Source organism: Drosophila biarmipes, unplaced genomic scaffold, assembly GCF_025231255.1.
Source record: "Drosophila biarmipes strain raj3 unplaced genomic scaffold, RU_DBia_V1.1 ptg000017l, whole genome shotgun sequence".
In the NCBI taxonomy this organism is placed as follows: Eukaryota; Metazoa; Arthropoda; class Insecta; order Diptera; family Drosophilidae; genus Drosophila; species Drosophila biarmipes.
In genome coordinates, this window is record NW_026114535.1 from 1198888 (window position 1) to 1219751 (window position 20864).

The window sequence follows — 20864 nt, forward strand, 5'->3', positions numbered from 1 at the left end:
CATGAATTAGATACTTACAGTGATAACATCACGCAATACTGAGAACACCCCAAACGAATGAATGTAAACGAATGGCTTACAGTTGGCTTCTGAAAAAAATGTGCTATTGCAAGTCACCAGAAAGCAGATAACACTGGAGATAGAATTAAGGCTAACCGAGACAACCATTCGGACACAGAAGTCAATAAAGTACCTTGGGGTCAGTATGGACTCAAAGCTGACCTTTGGTCCGCTAGAACCAAGGCTTCAGAGACAACAAGGTCTCTTAGTTGAATTATGTCATTCATCGGTGGACCAATACCATCTAGACGAAAGATGTTAATAAATACAAACAACTCCATTCTTCTGTATGGATGTGAAATGTGCGTGATTCGCTAAAAGCAAATGGCAGACAGAAGGCGTTGTAGGCTATACAAAGTAATTGTGCCTTACGTATAATAAGCGCCTATCGCACTATTTCGGGTGCCGCAGCACTCGTCTTAGCATGCGTGACTCTTATAGACCTGCTAGCTAAAAAAAAGTTGGAGAAGCATCTAGTCTATCGATTTTAGACCCTAAAAGAGACAATCTTAATATCTGACAAGGAAAATGGGAACGCGAAGGCACTGGGAGATAGACAAGAATACTAATCCCCACCTCAAAAACTACTACGTTTTCTAAATAACCGCGGGTCACGGTTACTTAAGGTCCTTGTACGAAGTTCGCAAAACAGCGAAATATTCTGTGAACTGAAGAGCAGTAACCGCTTTTATCGGAGACATTCTGCGCTCGAAGAAAAGGGACCATGATGAAAGGGTATAAGAAAGGCAGACCATCAAACGGTCTCTGGAGATCGCCCCACCTTGGGCGCCAATGTGGTATACATTGGCATTTAAGAAAAAACGAGCTTAAGAGCTGTGTATAGGTTAATGAACGCGTAACAGCCCTGATGAGCGAGGGGTTTTATTATCATTCTCCGCTGTGCCAATTTGTATATGCAATTATGCCCTCCATGATCCTTTTCGTGTTATTTGTGACGTTTATAAATCTCCGCAACGCTAAGTTAAGCTAGGCTTAAGTAGCTCATATTTAGAAGTATACGAATAAACACCCACGGACGTCTCGCAATAGCCCGAAAAGTAGCCCGTGTTTTTAATACCCTTCCTTCCAGGACTTTTCCATAATTTCCGACGATCAAGCCACTGCGCCCCAACACTTTAATTTTTCAACAGGGTTTAAAATTTTTTGATTTTCCACTCCTGGAGGTTCTTGGGAATTTGTCCAGCATCAGCTGTGGTTCCATCCGCTTCAGATAAATAACACTTATTATTATTATTACAGTCATCAGTCGAACCCTATTTCGACTAATTTTCTATATGATTTTATTTTCTACATCCAAAAGTGATTAATCCGGCAACGACATTTAATATGTTGGCATTTTTTGCCTGCAACTTTACCTATACTATTAAAAAAATTTTATAATAGGAAAATTTTACGAAGTAGAAAAAAAAACATATTTTTCGGATGGAGCTGGCGCGCAATACAATAACAAATAATATTTTGCAAATCTAATGCATTACCTGAAAGACTTTGGTTTAGCGGCTGAGTTGCACTTTCTTCCAATAGCTTAGGCGGCACATGAAAAAAGTTAGCCCCCAGAGCTAGTCTGCAAATAGTAACTAATCCAATACAAACGTGATGGGAGTTATTTGAATGGGCCAACTTTTCAACAAACGCGAATAATGCTGTTGAAGCGAAATAGTTGGAAAAAGATTAAAAAAAAAAATACTCTTTTGATCATAATAAATAAGAAATTAGAAATTAACAACAGATTGTTAAATAACTTAGAAAGACAAACTCTTTACGGTTGTAATGAGAGCGAGCAAAATGACAGCTGAAAATATCAGAAGGCTTATTTCATTAACTTCAATATCTTGAAAACAAAAAATGGCTCCAACTTAAAACAAAAACCGATTGTAGGTAACGAATGTGGGCTTATTTCAAAATTAAGAAGATTTTTTCTTGGAGGACAATCATTAAAAATCAATTTGTTTTTATTTTTAGAAAATAAAAAATTTTGTATGTTTAAAAAAATGTATTTAAAAAGTAGAGGTTTCAGAGGATTTTTTCCAAAGACATGAAATCAATCGGATTTCAACAGATGAAGGTATAGACATGCAAAATACAAACTTTAAAAATGTTCTAACTACAAAAATAATTTTTTTCTGTCAAATCCTGATACTCGTGTTTACTTATTTTCCGAAAAGTTAATGTAAAAAAAGTTTCATATATGACATTTTTTTTGCCAAATCCGTTCGCTGTGTAAAAGAACTGCCCATATGTATTTCAATTTCATTTTTTGTACACCAGTGTACCCTAAAAACAATATCATTGAGGTACAAAAGAAGTTCAAGTGATGCTATACAGCTCACACATTCCAAACATATATTGTTTTTAATTTCATTGTGTACAAAATATAACACAGTCACATTAAATATTCACGAGTCTTTTTCCTCAAAAATTACACTCTTCTTTTTTATTGTGTTCCAGCTGAGTATTTATATATACATAAATATAGTACTTCTAATACAGTCCGCCTCTACAACCACTTCTATGTATTACAGTCCATTCCAAGTACTTTTCTCCTCCAATTACTTCTAAACATTTCCGAGCTTTACAAATAAATAATAATATTGGCAGTTTTACTCCAGCCACATCTTCGTTTTTTCCACCGCACATTGGGACAAGGACTCATAATAAATGTTAGGAACAGACAAAAAAATTGAATTGCGTAATTTTTAACCGATTATCCGATGTAAGTAATAATTAATGAATTTGTCTGTTTAAGCGCAAGTGTGACCGTAAATTTTTAACGGATTTCAATTAGTTCTTAAATTGCAATTTGATTTTTGTCCTATTTGTTTCCTAACTTCGAAAATAAAATTAAATTGTCCGCCATGGTACCTTCAGCAAAATCCGCTTTAGCCCAATTTATAATCACAGCTGACGGTCTGATCCATTTTGAAGCCACTGTGCACGCTCCAGGGGTCCTACCCCATCCTTTACAGCGTGTTAAATCCGTGGCGATCATTTGAAATCCATGTGTCAAGCGGAAAAAGCAACATATGCGCACTTCAATGCACTTTTCTAGGTTGCTTAACTCCCTTACAATTTTCTGGCATAAATATTGAGAATTGGTATATATGTGCTCGACAAAGCTACCAAAGCTCACACTCTCATTATGGAAGCAATCCATCCAAAATAAAGGAGCGACGGAGCGCCATCGAACTTTTGAGCCCGTCGATAAATTCCGATCTGCCTATTCCCTCCTTAATCAGTCCAAAGACACAAATTCATTAGCACATGGGTAATTCCGATACCCAAAGGCTGCGATCTGTGCTCGAAAAATAAACTTCCCATGCGTATATATTAACGCTTCCTACAAATGACGGTAGCCGATCGCCTAGCCTATATCCAAAGGAAGCAGTCGTGCTCCAATTTCTTTGAAAGCAGGCAACATTTCCAAAATCTAGCCTCTCAGTGTTAAAGCTATCAATCTAAGACTTTCGCAAAATCCTTCTTTCTATTGCAGGTAGTATGAAAGTTGGAACCAGCCGGATCGGACAAATATATCTTAAAGCTCCCAAGGGAACTATCGGGGAAAAAATTTTAAAAAATCATATCTTTTGGTGTTTTTAAACATACAGCCTTATAAGGTTGCAAATAACATTTTTTAATTAGTTTTGAATTTCGAATTAAATTTTATCAAAATCGGGCGACTTAATCTTATAGCCATAGAAACGATCGAAAATGTATTATTAGTATTATTATTGTTATTTTTATTATTATTATTATGATTATTATTATTATTATGATTATTATTATTATTATGATTATTATTATTATTATGATTATTATTATTATTATGATTATTATTATGATTATTATTAAAATTATGATTATTATTTTTTTGATTTGTTTGGCATCATAAGTCAATATTAATTCTGATTTAATTATTAATATTTTTAAAAAGAACTTTGTCTAAACTTCTTAATGATTTGCCAACTTGCTCTGCTTAATTACCCCACACTGTAATCATATGTTGTTATTTTGAAATCGCACTACGCTCTTTTATAAATGCCGCTTACACATGTACATATATACATATCTCTCTCTTGTAATCTCGAAATCAAACATACATACATATCTCTCTTTTGTAATCCCGAAATCGAACATTAAAAATCAGTGCATATTAGAAACCGAAACAAGTCGAACGTTTTTTCTAATAACTCTGCATTTGGCAGAGTCCGCACATTTTGGCGATCGTGACAGGACTCTGCATTTGGAATATTTGTTTTCTCCCTCTAAACCAAAGGGCATTGCCAACATATTTGGATAAGGTATTGCTTCACTCAATAATTGCTCCACGCTTAGTTTTCGCTAAATAACTCTTCGCAAAAATGACTGATATTCAACTTGTGTCTTTAAGACAACAAAGGAATACAATTCAGCTAAATATAATCAATATCAAAGCTCGCGTTGAACTACAGAACGACCTTGCTGCCCTTGAATGCCAGTCACAAATTTTGGAATCGTATTTTAAACCTATTCTTCAAATTCACAGATCGAACGGTTATACGCTGCTGACGACAGCCGGCAAGAATTAGAGGACGTATTCATAAAAACCAAGGCAATTATTATAACTCGTATTGGGGCGTCAAAGAAGGACCGGAAGAAGATGTAAAATTCTTTAATTCATCCGTAAATTGCGCAACTGGGCACCATAATCGATTGCCTTCGTTAAAGCTGCCCAAGATCGACGGGAGGTATGGTGACTACATGAAGTTTATCACTGCCTTTACTAGCATTGTACATGATGACGCTTCAATATCAGCTGTTGACAAATTTAACTACTTGCTTAGCTGTTTGTCTGGCCCGGCGCTGTGTTTTGTGGCTCCCTTTCAAGTGTCCGAGATCAATTATCCAAAGGCGTTAAAACAGTTAAAGGAAAGCCATTTACATACATTTATTATTTTTAATTTTATTTAAGTAAACATTTAAAAAAAATAAATAATTAAAAAAAAAGATAAGCTAAATATATATACCCAGGTTGTTTTTGAAAATACTTAACTAAAACTTTATTTTCTTTTCGCCTTACAACTTTTTTAGTTAGCTAAATGTAGGCGAACCTTTTTTTTTAAAACGAATGGGGACCACATTACGGTATTTACTAGCAAAAAAATGGTTTCAGGTGATTATAGGAAGTTTGTAATATTGGTTTTTTATTGAAAGAATTGACATATCTTGCGCTCAGTAGTATTGTTCTCTGAACTCTATGATTATATTTATTAATTGATTATTGATAGATATCTATCCACTAATATTTTCTATTGAAACTAAATTCACGGCACTTTAGTTCTTTAGAGTATTGAAGGTTGAATAATGATCTCTTCTATAACTTTTCATTAATACTTTAAATTTCGAATTAAAGAATTAAGTAGCATCATAAGTTTGCAAGTATCGGTACCCATATACCCATATACCTCATATCATTTATACTCCTTATAATCACTCGCCTTCGTTGATAGTTTTTTCAAGATGGTCCGTGCAACTCATCCCTCCGCGTGCTCCAAATATTGTAAAAAAAATTATATATTCGGTGTTTTTTAACAAATAACTTCCTTCGCTTGGAAATAACATTTTTTAATTGATTTTGAATTTCAAATTAAATTTTATCAAAATCGGACGACTATATCATATAGTTTCCATAGAAACGATCGGAAAATTAGTCGGAAAATATGAAAAAATTATATCTTTGGTGTTTTTTAACATATAACCTTCTTAGCTTGGAAATAATATTTTTAATTAGTTCTAAATTTTGAATTATATTTTATCAACGGACGACTATATCTTATAGCTGTCATAGAAACGATCGGAAAATTGGTGGAAAAATAATATGAAACAAATTATAGCTTTGGGGCTTTCAATGTATACAGAATGTTCTTACAGATCTTACAAAAGCGTTGGTTAAAGAATTACATTGATCTAAATACTTTACACAGGCAAGATGCGAAAAATAAATTAAAAAAAAAGATTTTTTTTAGTTGATCAATAATTCTGTATACGGACGACTTCCATAATGAGGATTTTTATAATGATATTGGTAATGATCTCGAAGCAAAATTAGATACATCAAACTATTCAGAAGAAAGAAATAATCTGTATAATTTCAAAAAAATTAGTTTCGGTTTTTTTATAGATGAGCTTAACAGTAAGCTCATGTCAGAATTTTTAGGTCTTTACTCAAAAGTTTATTCATAAAGAATAGATCAAGTTGAATATTTACACAATAAAGCAAAGGGAGTGAGTTCACGAAATCTTCTGAAGTTGACGACTATAAACACGTCATATTAACTAGCACCCCACATTATGCCAATAAAAGAATGTTTAAAGTTAAAGTTAATAAAAAAGTTATTTGTGGCAAACATAGAAAAAGAAAGAAAACACAGTTTTTAGAGTTAAGTAATGAAGACCATGGTTAGAAGCTAATTAATTTTGCTTGATGAGATCATACATAGCATTTATGTAAACGATAAAGACTCATAAGATAACCTTAAATTGCAAAAAGAACATATTGAATGGGGAACTACTTTATAAATTTTCTTTTCGCCTTACAACTTTTTTAGCTAGCTAAATGTAGGCGAACCTTTTTTTTTAACGAATAGGGGACCACATTACGGTATTTATAAGTTTGCAAGTATCGGTACCCATAATTAGAAATTGAAAATACTGATATTTCAACCAAATCTGCTTGCCTCATATCATTTATACTCCTTATAATCACTCGCCTTTGTTGATAGTTTTTTTTAAGATGGTCTGTGCAACTCAGTGAAAATTTCTTGCCTAATCATATTTATATATAAGTTAACTAAGTTAATAAGTCAATAAGTCCGCGACCACGCATCGGATTCTTTGCTGACCCAGCATTGTACTGTTTGCATCCGCACAGACGGCCAACTCAGCATATTTGCGAAGCCGGTGTGAGAAAACCTTTTGTAAGTTTTAAGTTTTTATTCCTGTATTCAGTTCTGATTTTATGAAGCGAGCGAGCGGTTCCTGCTCGTAATAAATACAATTAAATTCAACTCAACTTTGTTTCTCTGTGGCAGCTCCGCTCCACATAACAATCATTAAATATCTAAATATATTGACATATAATAATTGGAACTCAACTAGTGGTTCTTTTCCAAAAAGAAAAGAAAGCGGGTTTTGTAAAACGTAAAAATCCTACAAAAAGAAAAAAATAATATTACCTAAAAAATCGTAAAATCCTAAATCCTAAACTTCGGAAAGGACCAGAAAATTTTTAAGGTAGGAAAAATTGCAAAAATAATGTGAGTGGAATCTTAAAGTTACATTGATTTTATATCTGCAGTGGTCAAAAATAAAAAACAAATTACAGTTAGTCGAATTAATTGAATTACTTCATTAATATTTTGCATTAGTACAACTTTGTTCCTTAACACTTAGAAATAATTATTGAACCAATTTCTCATTGTGATTTTTTACGCCACTTTAGAGGAAAATACGTTTTCTTTTCTTTTGGAAAGACAGAAATCGGAAAAAAAGACTATCCAACTCAAATAATTTCAGCTGTCCATACAAACTGTTGCTCGTATGTGTCAGTCTGACCGTCTGACTACTCATTAATGACGCATTCAATTGCTATAAAAGCGGGGAAACATTATTCTAGCGATGCGGAATCTGGGGGTGAAGGAGATATTTTAGCTTCGCTTGCAAATTTAGCAATCATAGAACGTCCCAAGGTCACAGCCATGGACCCAGAACAGCTTAAAGCCATCATTGAAACTGCCGTCGGCAAAGCACTAGCAGAGCAGGCCGCCCAGAACGAGCGTAAGGAACAAGAGCTACGGCAAATAATTGATGTCCTCTCCGCTTGAGTAGAAGCGGTGCGCGTGTATAAAGCCATACAGATTATAGAACAGGTCCGTTGTGATGAGCCTTTAGATGCCGTTAAATGTCTCCCGGAATTCTCGGGAGCCCAGAAAGCATACGTCTCTTGGAGACAAGCGGCCGTTGCTGCTTATGAAATATTCAGACGGCACAATGGCAGTTCTCGCCATTATCAGGCTGTAATAATTATAAGAAGCGAAATCAGGGGCCCCGCCGATGCGGTCCTTTCATCATTCGGCACTGTACTGAATTTTGATGCGATAATAAGTCGCCTTGATTTCACTTACAGTGACAAATGCACGTCATCGAACAAGAATTGGGCACCCTAAAACAAGGGGGCTTAAACTTGTTGCAGTATTATGACGAGGTCGAGAAGAAGCTCACCTTGCTGACCAATAAGGTTAATATGTCCTATGATACAGGTATGCCAAAAATCCTGTGTGAAAAATTTCGTGATGATGCATTGAGGGTCTTTATATCGGGTCTCAGACGAAACTTAACAGACGTACTTTTCGCAGCAAAGCCAAAAGATTTACCGTCGGCCCTGGCTTTGGCACAAGAAGTCGAATCTGATCATGAGAGATATGCCTTTGCGGCTACTTTCGCTAAGAGCCAAGAGGATAAGGACCGTAGGCCGGTTGGAAAAGGGCCATCAGGAAAGGCACCTCTGGAAGCAGACGCCCAGTTTCTCAGCGGCAAAAATTATAGTAAACAACAATATAAGACACAGGTCCACTCAGACCAAAACGCCTATAAGCACCGCAATAGTAACGTCTTTAAGACGGAACCAATGGAGGTTGATCCCTCGCTTTCGAAAATAATTCCACCCACTCACGCGCAGGCCTCCCAAAATAGAAGACCTGATTCATCCTAGTGGTCAGGTGGCCCGAAGAAGCAGCAGGGGCTTCATCATACCACGCAAAGTGTGGAAAGTGGCCCACAGTCCTATGACCGCACTGCCGCCAGCGCGGCGCGAGCGATCGACGATGACGTCAGTTGCGATTACGATTCCGACGCCATCAATTTTTTAGGGGAAAATCCCTGCTACCTTTCATCAGACGAAGAGTAGCGGGGATAGAGATTAAGTTCCTCATCGACACCGGGGCGTCCAAAAACTTTATCCGGCCCCACAAGGTGTTAAGACGTGTCCGCCCAGTGGAATCACCGTTTTCAATCCACTCAATTCATGGCGGGACTATGATAACAAAAAAATGCTTCGTCTCTTTATTTAATATAAAGGCCACGTTCTTTATACTACCAGACTTGTCGTCCTTTTATGGGATAATCGGCCACAACCTGTTAAAACAGGCAGGGGATTCTCTTTGCTTAGCTTCTGGTGAGCTCAAATGGGGCACAGAGGTTAAGAATATTTCGTTCTAAAAATGCCCTGATGTCAACTTCACTAACGTGGATTGCTCAGATGCACCGCTCTTGGTAAAAAATGCGTTCTTGGAAATGCTCAAAAGTATGAGTAAAGCTTTCGCAGACCCTGACGAAGCTTTACCCTACAACATTTTGGTGGTAGCCACCATCAGAACAGAGAGCGAAGATCCAATTTATGCTAAGTTATACCCGTACCCCATGGGAGCAGCGGACTTCACCAATAGGTAGATCCGAGACCTGCTAAAAAATGGTATAATCCAAAAGTCGGCCTCTCCTTACAATAACCCGATATGGGTCGTAGATAAGAAGGGTATTAATGAGGCGGGAAATAGAAATTTGCGACTGGTCATAGACTTTCGCAAGCTAAACGAGAGGACAATTGCCGACAGGTACCCCATGCCGAATATCTCGATGATACTTGGTAAACTTGGCAAAGCCAAGTACTTTTCGGCGCTGGATCTGAAATCCGGCTATCGTCAAATTATTCTCGCAGAGAAAGACCGCGAGAAAACTTCCTTTTCCGTAAACGGGGGAAAATACGAATTTCGAAGGCTCCCATTTGGCCTGAAAAATGCCGCCAGTATTTTTCAAAGAACTATTGACGATATTCTGCGAGAGCAAATCGGCAAGTTCTGCTACGTCTACGTAGACAATGTCATCATTTTTTCGTAGGATGAAAACTCTCATCTTAGGCATGTGGATTGGGTTCTTAAGAGCCTATACGATGCAAACATTAGAGTATCCATCAAAAAATCAAGCTTTTTTAAGAAAAGCGTAAATTTTCTTGGGTTCATCGTCACCAGTAGTGGCACCACAACAGACCCGGAAAAAGTAAAGGCTATAAAGGAGTTCCCCGAGCCAAAGAATGTATTTGAAGTAGGGTCATTCCTAGGTCTTGCAAGTTACTACAGGTGCTTTATAAAAGACTTCGCAACGATTGCCAGACCTATCTCAGAAATCCCGAAAGGAGAGAATGGAAGTGTATCCAGATACAGATCCAGAAATATTCCAGTGCAGTTTTCTAAAGCACTGCAGCAGGTTTTTTATAAATTGCGCAACATATTAGCGTCTGAAGATGTCATGATAAGATATCCGGACTACAAAAAGGCATTCGATCTAACGACGGATGCCTCAGCCTATGGAATTGGTGCGGTGATCTCTCAAGAGGGTCGACCTATCACAATGATTTCGAGAACATTGAAGGATAGGGAGGTAAACTACGCCACCAATGAAAGGGAACTTTTGGCCATTGTTTGGGCACTTGGAAAATTACGGCATTACCTATATGCATTAAAGGACATAAATATCTACACCGACCACCAGCCGTTAACGTTCTCGGTATCGGAATCAAATCTCAATTCCAAAATCAAAAGGTGGAAGGCCCGCATAGACGAAGCCGACGCAAAAGTTTTTTACAAACCCGGCAAAGAGAATTTAGTTGCTGATGCGCTATCAAGACAGCAACTGAACGCCATGGAAACGCAAGATGCTGAGTCTTGCGTGGCGACAATTCACAGTGAGATATCACTAACTCACGCTATAGAAACAACCGACAAGCCGCTTAACTGCTTCCAGAACCAAATTGTTCTAGAAGAGGCGCGCTTCTTGCTTAAACGCAGTTTCGTACTCTTTGGAAACATGAGACGACACGTAATCAGCTTTACTCACGAGCAGACATTACTCGATTAACTCGCAGGCACAATAGTCCCCAAAGGTGTGAATGCAATACATTGCGATCTACACACACTTGCATTGATTCAAGACGATCTGGTCCGGACATTCCCAGCCACCAAGTTTTGGTCACGGACATTTTTGCGGCCGATGAAAAAAGAGAAATCCTTACGGCCGAACATAATAGGGCCCATAGAGCAGCCCAAGAAACTGTGAAGCAGGTGCTCACTGAGTACTACTTCCCAAAAATGACTAAGTTAGCTAACGAAATTGTCGCTAACTGCAAAACGAGCCCTAAGGCTAAATATGACAGGCACCCCAGGAAGCAAGAGTTAGGCGAAAAACCGATCCCTTCTCATGTGGGAGAAATGTTACACATAGACATTTTTTCCACGGATAAAAAATACTTTCTCACAAGTTCTCAAAGTTTGCCGTAGTACAACCGGTTGCTTCCAGAACAATCGAGGATTTAAAAACAGACTTATACAGCTCATGAATATCTCCCCAAGTGCGAGGACAATTTACTTTGACAATTAATCATCACTAAATTCGCATACGATTTTGACTATGCTAAGTAATCACTTCGGTGTTGCCATTGCAAATGCACCACCTCTGCACAGCGTCTCAAATGGTCAAGTGGAGCGCTTTCACAGCACTCTTCTTGAGCTGGAAAAATGTCTGAAAATCGATAAAGGCATAAGTGACACCGTGGAGGTGATCCTGTTAGCCACCACAAAGTATAACAAATCAATCCACTCGGTCATCAAGAAGAGGCCAGCTGACGTTATATAGGGTGAGGATGAAGACATGCAGCGAGATGTTTGTGACAAAATTAAAAGCGCCCAAAACGTGCTTTGGACCAGGGAAAACGCTTCGCGACAGAACAGGGTTTTCGAAGTTGGCGACAAAGTTCTTGTGAAGTTCAACAGGAGACTTGGCCACAAGCTAACGCCACTATGTGAAGAAAAAATCGTTGAAGCGGACCTGGGGATCACGGTCCTCATTAAGGGGAGGGTGTTCCACAAGGACAACCTAAAGTAACATCTTCAGGCAACTCCCGTAATTTTTATTCATTTTTCATTATTAAGCGAAACCTTTATAGCCACTTGGCATTAGTTATAAGATCCATCTTCGAGCCTAAGATTTATCATTTAAGACATTCCTTTTGTTGGTGGTAAAAAGTACCCATTCCATTTCGCAGGTGCAGTCTTGCCAACCTCCTTTCCCTATCCTTGGCGTCGGTGCCAGTTGTGGAGGGCCGCATTCTAGTATTGGAGGAATACGCACGAGTCACCCATACTTCTAATCTTTCGGAATTCAGACGAGTTGTGGAAGAGACCGCTGGCATGACCGACTTGTTTCCACGGTCGCTCGTGAAGATGCTTCTGAATGCGGACATCGATCACCTTCGGGACCTACTGGACTCATTAGGAGTGCACCACAGAGTGGCAAGAAGTCTAGACTTCTTAGGGTCTATACTTAAGGATTTAGCGGGAACTCGAGATGCTAATGATTTGGAAAGAATTAAATTTACGGAATCTCAGTTAGTAAATTTGAATAACAGACAGATAGAAATAAATAAAGTCCAAAATCAAATTAATCAACTAACAGTTACAGTTAACCGAATTCTGAATGTGGCAAAAAAAATCAGAAATTAACACCGAACATTTATATAAAACTCTTCTTGCTCGTAATAATGGAATTGCAAAATTTAATGCTCGCCATTGCATTGTCTAAAGTCGATATTGTCAGCCCTAACATATTAGACCATGCAGATTTAGGATTAGTTTGGCTGGAAGACCCCACCAACACCTCCATTAGGGATATTTTGTCCGTTGCGTCCGTAAAAATACTTCAATCTACCAATGTCTTGTACTTTATAATAAAATATCCTGTAATAAAGTTTGTATGTAGGAAGGTCACCATTTTCCCAGTCGCCCACCATGATGTGATCGTACGGATGAAGAACAACGTCGTTGCGGAATGTGATGGAAGAGTCCATCAAGTTGAAAACTGCACCGCGACACCTGGTGCCACATTCTGTCAGCTATCTGTGAGTGGCTCATGCGCCAGAGATCTTCACGCAGGAGGTGTTGCGCATTGCGATACCCAACCGAGGGACTTGCACCCGGTCACTCAAGTGGATGAAGGCACTATCATAATTAATAACTGTTTAGCGCAGGTTCGAGTTGACAATGGCCCGGATGTTTCCTCACGTGGCACGTATCTCATAACATTCGACGATCGTGTTGTGATTAACGGAACCATGTTCATCAACCATGAGAAAATCCGGATAAGGAATCCGGGAGTGGCAAGCTGTTGAACATAACCGTCATCCACGAGATTTTGAGCCTGCCTTACCTTCATCGCCTCAATGAACGTAACTTGAGGTTCATCCAGAAAGTGGGAGAATAGGTCAACAACTCCCAAACGTATCAGGTAGCGCTATTCGTAGTAGCGGTATGCTGTGCTCTGATCTGTATTTTGCTCACCTGCCAGCAAGTCATTAACGCAAAGAAATCAGCAGCCCAATTGAGGGAGGTAATCGCTGAGATAGGGTCGGCCGAGGGCGGCCTAAACTTTGAAGGGGGAGTAGTTAACTAAGTTAACCGGACAATAAATCCGCGACCATGCATCGGATTCTTTGCTGACCCAGCATTGGACTGTTTGCATCCGCACAGACAGCCAACTCAGCATATTTGCGTAGCCGCTGTGAGAAAACCTTTTGTTAGCTTTAAGTTTATACTCCTATATTCAGTTCTGATTTTATGAAGCGAGCGAGCGGTTCCTCCTCGTAATAAATACAATTAAACTCAACTCAACTTTGTTTCACCTTCAATTTTCTGTTGTGAGATTTCTTCTCCTCCATATCTTCTATAACCATTCTTGCTTTATTAAATGTGCGGCACTACCACTTGCTAAACTACCAAGAGCGCTGAGGGCCGTCATGATCGGCTCGATTGCACATTGGGCGGAAATGCCGATTTTTTGGCATAAATTCCAATTTTAGAGATACTGGGCTCAAATTTTGCATATATGCTTGAACTATTTTTGTCGAATTTCGTATTTTGTTGTTTTTGATATTTGACCACGCCTATGGCCGCCGCCCACATCAACAGTGGGCCATATGTCCATTTTTACTTACATTTTTCATAAACTAAAGTTTTTAATAAATAGAACTAAAACTGTTACTAAATATGCTTCCATTAGTTATTAAATTTATTATTTTTAACATATTTTTTATTCCATATTTTTTTCTAATAAAAATATATTTTTTTTTAATTCTACACCTAAATCAAAATCAAACATATTTTTAAATTCAAAATCGTATTCCATATTGCCTACTTCGTCAAATGTCGGTGATTCCAAGAGCTCAATAACTTTTTTCGGAAGAACTTGTATCCTGGAGTTTCTGTGTAAAGAGATTCCGGATAGATATGGATTAGAAGAATCCAAAGCTCTTTGGAAAACGTCTGTCAAATTATTTATTCTACTGTTTTTCCTAGCATGAAATAGTCTATATGTAGTCCCATTTCTGTCCATAATCTCTTCTCAATTATTTTGTTTCTTGCCAACATCTTTTCCTTATCAGAATCATAATTAACTTAATTAATTAAGTTAAGTTAATTAATTAACTTAAATTTGAAGACCCACTCGGTATGACATATTCAAAACGAACTCAAATAATCGAATCCATGCGTGGAGAGGAATAACTCCGAACTGCAAGACATTCGGGTTTGGTTCAAAAACCTTACTGTTAATATCAGTTATTTTAAAAAAGTCCCTTGGGCCTGCTTCACAAATCGGACATGATTGGGTGGACCTTGTCCCCGTTAAAGTATTCAAAACTTTGCCATCTATAAGCGTCATCCGTAAGTCGTATGAAATTTCTACTTTAAGAGGGCCTTCTTCATAAAAAAATGTTTTTAAATTGGCTATTTGTAAGTCCAAACTATTTTTTGAGTTTAAAATATGTTCTCGACTTTCCTTAGTGAATTCTATCTTTAATGGCCTGCAATACCTGACGGACTATGGGTTTCGATTTCTCCAGATAATTCGTCCCATTTGATCAGTCATTTCAAGAGGAAATATTGTCGTCACAAACAAAGATTGGTCAAGGCTTTTAGGTTCTACTTCATTAAATCGTTGCTTGTAAATACTTTGTCGGTCGAACCATCAAATCCATAGCTTACGGTTAACTTCAGTTTATTTATATTAGAAAATTGTTCAAAGACCGGGGTTTGAAATAAAATAATTCTTGAAACAGTATGGTCTAACAAGTTCTGCAACTCGCCATTTTTGAAGACCCACTCGGTATGACATATTCAAAACGAACAAAATAATCGAATCCATGCGTGTAGTGGAATAACTCCGAACTGCAAGACATTCGGGTTTGGTTCAAAAACCTTACTGTTAATATCAGTTATTTTAAAAAAGTCCCTTGGGCCTGCTTCACAAATCAGACATGATTGGGTGGACCTTGTCTCCGTTAAAGTATTCAAAACTTTGCCATCTATAAGCGTCATGGCTAAGTCGTATGAAATTTCTACTTTAAGAGGGGCTTCTTCATATAAAAATGTTTTTAAATTGGCTATTTGTAAGTCCAAACTATTTTTTGAGTTTAAAATATGTTCTCGACTTTCCTTAGTGAATTCTATCTTTAATGGCCTGCAATACCTGACGGACTATGGGTTTCGATTTCTCCAGATAATTCGTCCCATTTGATCAGTCATTTCAAGAGGAAATATTGTCGTCACAAACAAAGATTGGTCAAGGCTTTTAGGTTCTACTTCATTAAATCGTTGCTTGTAAATACTTTGTCGGTCGAACCATCAAATCCATAGCTTACGGTTAACTTCAGTTTATTTATATTAGAAAATTGTTCAAAGACCGGGGTTTGAAATAAAATATTCCTTAAAACAGTATGGTCTAACAAGTTCTGCAACGGCACTTCAGCAACAGTTTCTGATTCTTATATTGCAAGTGGCCTGGTTTTGTTTTTAGCTTTCTTGACCTTTTCATAGCTAGGAAAAATATTGCAATTCTTTTTTATATTTTCATTATATATATTCATTAATCTAATGTTAATATACGAGTATTGTTGCTTTGAGAAGGAGTGCTCAATGCCAACGCCTCATCTGCTGACAGTAAAAGTGGTGTCGAACTCTTCGAATGACCTTCATTTGCACTCAATTTTGTCTTTAAAATCCTGGACGTTTCGTTATCTTCGGACTTCTTTGCTGACATGGCAGCTGCATGTATAAAATGTGTTTTGAATTTTCCCTCAAAAGTTTTGAAGCCAACATTCTTTTCAAACGAGCTTCTCCTTCTTCGAAAGCTAAATGGGGTCTTCCCCTCTGTTTTGTGGCATGATCTTCCTTGGACAGAAATGATATTTCTGACGCTGGCCAGCTTTTATTTGCCTCCTTAAAACTTTCCATATGTCAATTTCTTCTAATTAATAGCTTTTTAACATGGGCAACAAAAAATTTCAATTGTTTCTTTATGCCATTTAGAGCGTCGGTAGATAAGCAATTTTAGTTTATTTTATTGCCAATCAAAAATAGCGTCAATACTGCGTCCCCTGCCCAGCCACACATCCAACAAATAGGATCAACGAATGTTGAGTTGTCCTAAAACTATTCAAATATTTTGAATTTGCGCAAGTATGCGCAAAAGGTTTTATTTTTATTTCAATATACATAGAATAACGCATACAATCTAATTTGCAGTTCACGTAATACGACGTATTATCATTAGTTCTAGTCCACGAAACACAGTCATTTTGGGATAAGCTTCCATATAAAACATGTGTATATAAATCAACTAAATATAACATAACACAACACATACATAATTTTGAAACTTTTAACAGTATTCTACATATCTTGATGTCTATTTTCCATAATTAAGATTCAAAATATGCACTGTGTTTTAATATCCTAAGCTAAAAACAAGAGCAGGCCACTTGCAATAAAAGTATCACAAACTGTTGCTGAAGTGCCGTTGCAGAACTTGTTAGACCATGCTGTTTCAAGAATTATTTTATTTCAAACCCCGGTCTTTGAACAATTTTCTAATATAAATAAACTGAAATTAACCGTAAGCTATGGATTTGATGGTTCGACCGGACAAAGTATTTACAAGCAACGATTTAATGAAGTAGAACCTAAAAGCCTTGACCAATCTTTGTTTGTGACGACAATAATTCCTCTTGAAATGACTGATCAAATGGGACGAATTATCTGGAGATTTCGAAACCCACAGTCCGTCACGTATTGCAGGCCAATAAAGATAGAATTCACTAAGGAAAACAAAACATATTTTAAACTCAAAAAATAGTTTGGACTTACAAATAGCCAATTTAAAAACATTTTTATATGAAGAAGCCCCTCTTAAAGTAGAAATTTCATACGACTTAGCCATGACGCTTATAGATGGCAAAGTTTTAAATACTTTGCCGGGGACAAGGTCCACCCAATCATGTCCAATTTGTTGAACAGGCCCAAAGGACTTTAATAAAGGATAGAAATAAATAGCAAAGTCCAAAATCAAATTAGTCAACTAACAGTTACAGTTAACCGAATTCTGAATGTGGCAAAAAAAATCAGAAATTAACACAGAACATTTATATAAAACTCTTCTTGCTCGTAATGATGGAATTGCAAAATTTAATGCTCGCCATTGCATTGGCTAAAGTCGATATTGTCAGCCCTAACAAATTAGACCATGCAGATTTAGGTTCAGTTTGGCTGGAAGACCCCACCAACACCTCCATTAGGGATATTTTGTCCGTTGCGTCCGTAAAAATACTTCAATCTACCAATGTCTTGTACTTTATAATAAAATATCCTGTAATAAAGTTTGTATGTAGGAAGGTCACCATTTTCCCAGTCGCCCACCATGATGTGATCGTACGGATGAAGAACAACGTCGTTGCGGAATGTGATGGAAGAGTCCATCAAGTTGAAAACTGCACCGCGACACCTGGTGCCACATTCTGTCAGCTATCTGTGAGTGGCTCATGCGCCAGAGATCTTCACGCAGGAGGTGTTGCGCATTGCGATACCCAACCGAGGGACTTGCACCCGGTCACTCAAGTGGATGAAGGCACTATCATAATTAATAACTGTTTAGCGCAGGTTCGAGTTGACAATGGCCCGGATGTTTCCTCACGTGGCACGTATCTCATAACATTCGACGATCGTGTTGTGATTAACGGAACCATGTTCATCAACCATGAGAAAATCCGGATAAGGAATCCGGGAGTGGCAAGCTGTTGAACATAACCGTCATCCACGAGATTTTGAGCCTGCCTTACCTTCATCGCCTCAATGAACGTAACTTGAGGTTCATCCAGAAAGTGGGAGAAGAGGTCAACAACTCCCAAACGTATCAGGTAGCGCTATTCGTAGTAGCGGTATGCTGTGCTCTGATCTGTATTTTGCTCACTTGCCAGCAAGTCATTAACGCAAAGAAATCAGCAGCCCAATTGAGGGAGGTAATCGCTGAGATAGGGTCGGCCGAGAACGGCCTAAACTTTGAAGGGAGAGTAGTTAACTAAGTTAACCGGACAATAAATCCGCGACCATGCATCGGATTCTTTGCTGACCCAGCATTAGACTGTTTGCATCCGCACAGACAGCCAACTCAGCATATTTGCGTAGCCGCTGTGAGAAAACCTTTTGTTAGCTTTAAGTTTATACTCCTATATTCAGTTCTGATTTTATGAAGCGAGCGAGCGGTTCCTCCTCGTAATAAATACAATTAAACTCAACTCAACTTTGTTTCTCTGTGGCAGCTCTGCTCCAAGGCAACCCAAAGACTTAGTTCCATTTTTGTTACGTTTATTTTGAGCACTTAGTTCAGAACACTTAACACGTCTTTTCAAATTTTCTGGACTTTCCTTGTTAACAGAAAATTGTCGACAGACATGATGTTTATAAATGTAAAACATATTTGCGCTTGCTATTTATACCCATTAAAATATAATCCTATCTTTATTTAACTTATCTAATATGGAAAAAATTGCATTATTGTGACAAGTGTTACCCGCATACTCGTTTTATCCAATCGTTCGACTAACTCAATACCATCATTCCAGTGCAAAAATTCGTTAGGATTTTATTTCTGAAGGGTCATGTAACCGAAACGTATTTTTTATTTAGTTCAGGTCTACTAAGGAAAATTAGAGAGTTCAGACCAGGAGTCAGATCACAACGCATTCCACTAAAAAATGGTATTTGTATATCCATTACTCGTAGAGTAAAAGGGTGTACTAGATTCGTCTGAAAGCATGTAACACGTAAACGGAAGCTTTTCCGACCCCATAAAGTATATAGTCGATCTATAGAGATCTGAAACTACTAGGCTAGAACAGTCAGACTTGACATTCAGATTCCTGGGTTCCTTGCGAAGCACGAGCGGAGTGCCACGCCCACTCTAACGACCACAATCCGCAAAAATCTGTAGAGCCTACAGTTTTTATAAAAGACAACAAATTTTAACTGAAATGTGTTTGTCTCATAAATACCTATCGACTGACCTTAAAAATATGTGTCACCACTCTAACGCCCACAAACGGCTTAAACGCTCAAATCTGTCTGCCGCCCACATAACATCTACTTAATTAGCCGATAGGTGGCACCCTACAATATCGCTTTGCTACTTTTATATTTTAATTTCCCTTTTGATTCCTTAAGCTGAGTAACGGGAATCAGAGAGTCGAGGCACTAGACTATAACCTTCTTTCTTGTTTTATCTTTAATTTTTAGTTCTTTATTGCCAATGTTAATGAATTGTTTGCAGTTTTTTAGAAATTTTGAATTTAAATTCACGTTTTACTTGTATATTCATGTATGGGTCGGGTAATGGGTTTAAAAGTTTTCTGCAATTCTAAATTCGTATGAAATTTGCCTCATTTCAGATCTTTGAATTTTCTCTTTAATGCGAACCTAGAGTAGAACCCGAGACAAAATAGTACAATAGTATATTTTACAAACTTTATGGGAAAAGAAATTACAATTTTTAAAATTCATACTTCTCAGTTTTTCGATATATTTATTTCTGAAATCTTAAGTTTCTTAAAATTCTTGGCTTATTTCTAAAAACAAATAGTCATTACATATTGATAATATCATCCTGAAGAGAGGTGTCTCTTTCAATACATACTCCCGACTTTTTTGTGTTTCTGGGAGTAGATTTATCATAAATACCCCGCTAAAATGAGAGATATATTTCTTAGAAAAACGTATAAGGTCGATATTTTTAAGAGGTCTACTGGGTAGCAGAAACAATTTTTTTTTCTCTTCTTAATTCCTTTCCCCGTACTATAGGGCATAAGACACTATAGGGCTAATGCAACACCTTCAATTTTCTGTTGTGAGATTTCTTCTCCTCCATATCTTCTATAACCATTCTTGCTTTATTAAATGTGCGGCACTACCACTTGCTAAACTACCAAGAGCGCTGAGGGCCGTCATGATCGGCTCGATTGCACATTGGGCGGAAACGCCGATTTTTTGGCATAAATTCCAATTTTAGAGATACTGGGCTCAAATTTTGCATATATGCTTGAACTATTTTTGTCGAATTTCGTATTTTGTTGTTTTTGATATTTGACCACGCCTATGGCCGCCGCCCACATCAACAGTGGGCCATATGTCCATTTTTACTTACATGTTTCATAAACAAAAGTTTTTAATAAATAGAACTAAAACTGTTACTAAATATGCTTCCATTAGTTATTAAATTTATTATTTTTAACATTTTCTTAATTCCATATTTTTTTCTAATAAAAATATATATTTTTTTTTAATTCTACACCTAAATCAAAATCAAACATATTTTTAAATTCA

At 37.4% G+C, this 20864-nt stretch overlaps 1 protein-coding gene and 1 long non-coding RNA gene across 2 annotated transcripts in view; both read left to right on the forward strand.

Moving 5' to 3' along the window:
- Nucleotides 1–4232: 4232 nt before the first annotated feature.
- Nucleotides 4233–5104, forward strand: LOC127012039 (uncharacterized). Its single transcript, XR_007765469.1, has 2 exons — nucleotides 4233–4379; nucleotides 4604–5104. It is a non-coding gene; the product is annotated as an uncharacterized LOC127012039 (long non-coding RNA).
- Nucleotides 5105–12386: 7282 nt separating this feature from the next.
- The window catches only part of LOC127012054 (uncharacterized), a 37380-nt gene continuing 28902 nt past the window's right edge, over nucleotides 12387–20864 (forward strand). The window contains exons 1-3 of the mRNA XM_050890236.1: nucleotides 12387–12462; nucleotides 13292–13387; nucleotides 18252–18399. Coding sequence (XP_050746193.1) covers nucleotides 12387–12462; nucleotides 13292–13387; nucleotides 18252–18399 — 320 coding nt within the window. The remainder of the gene's footprint in view (nucleotides 12463–13291; nucleotides 13388–18251; nucleotides 18400–20864) is intronic.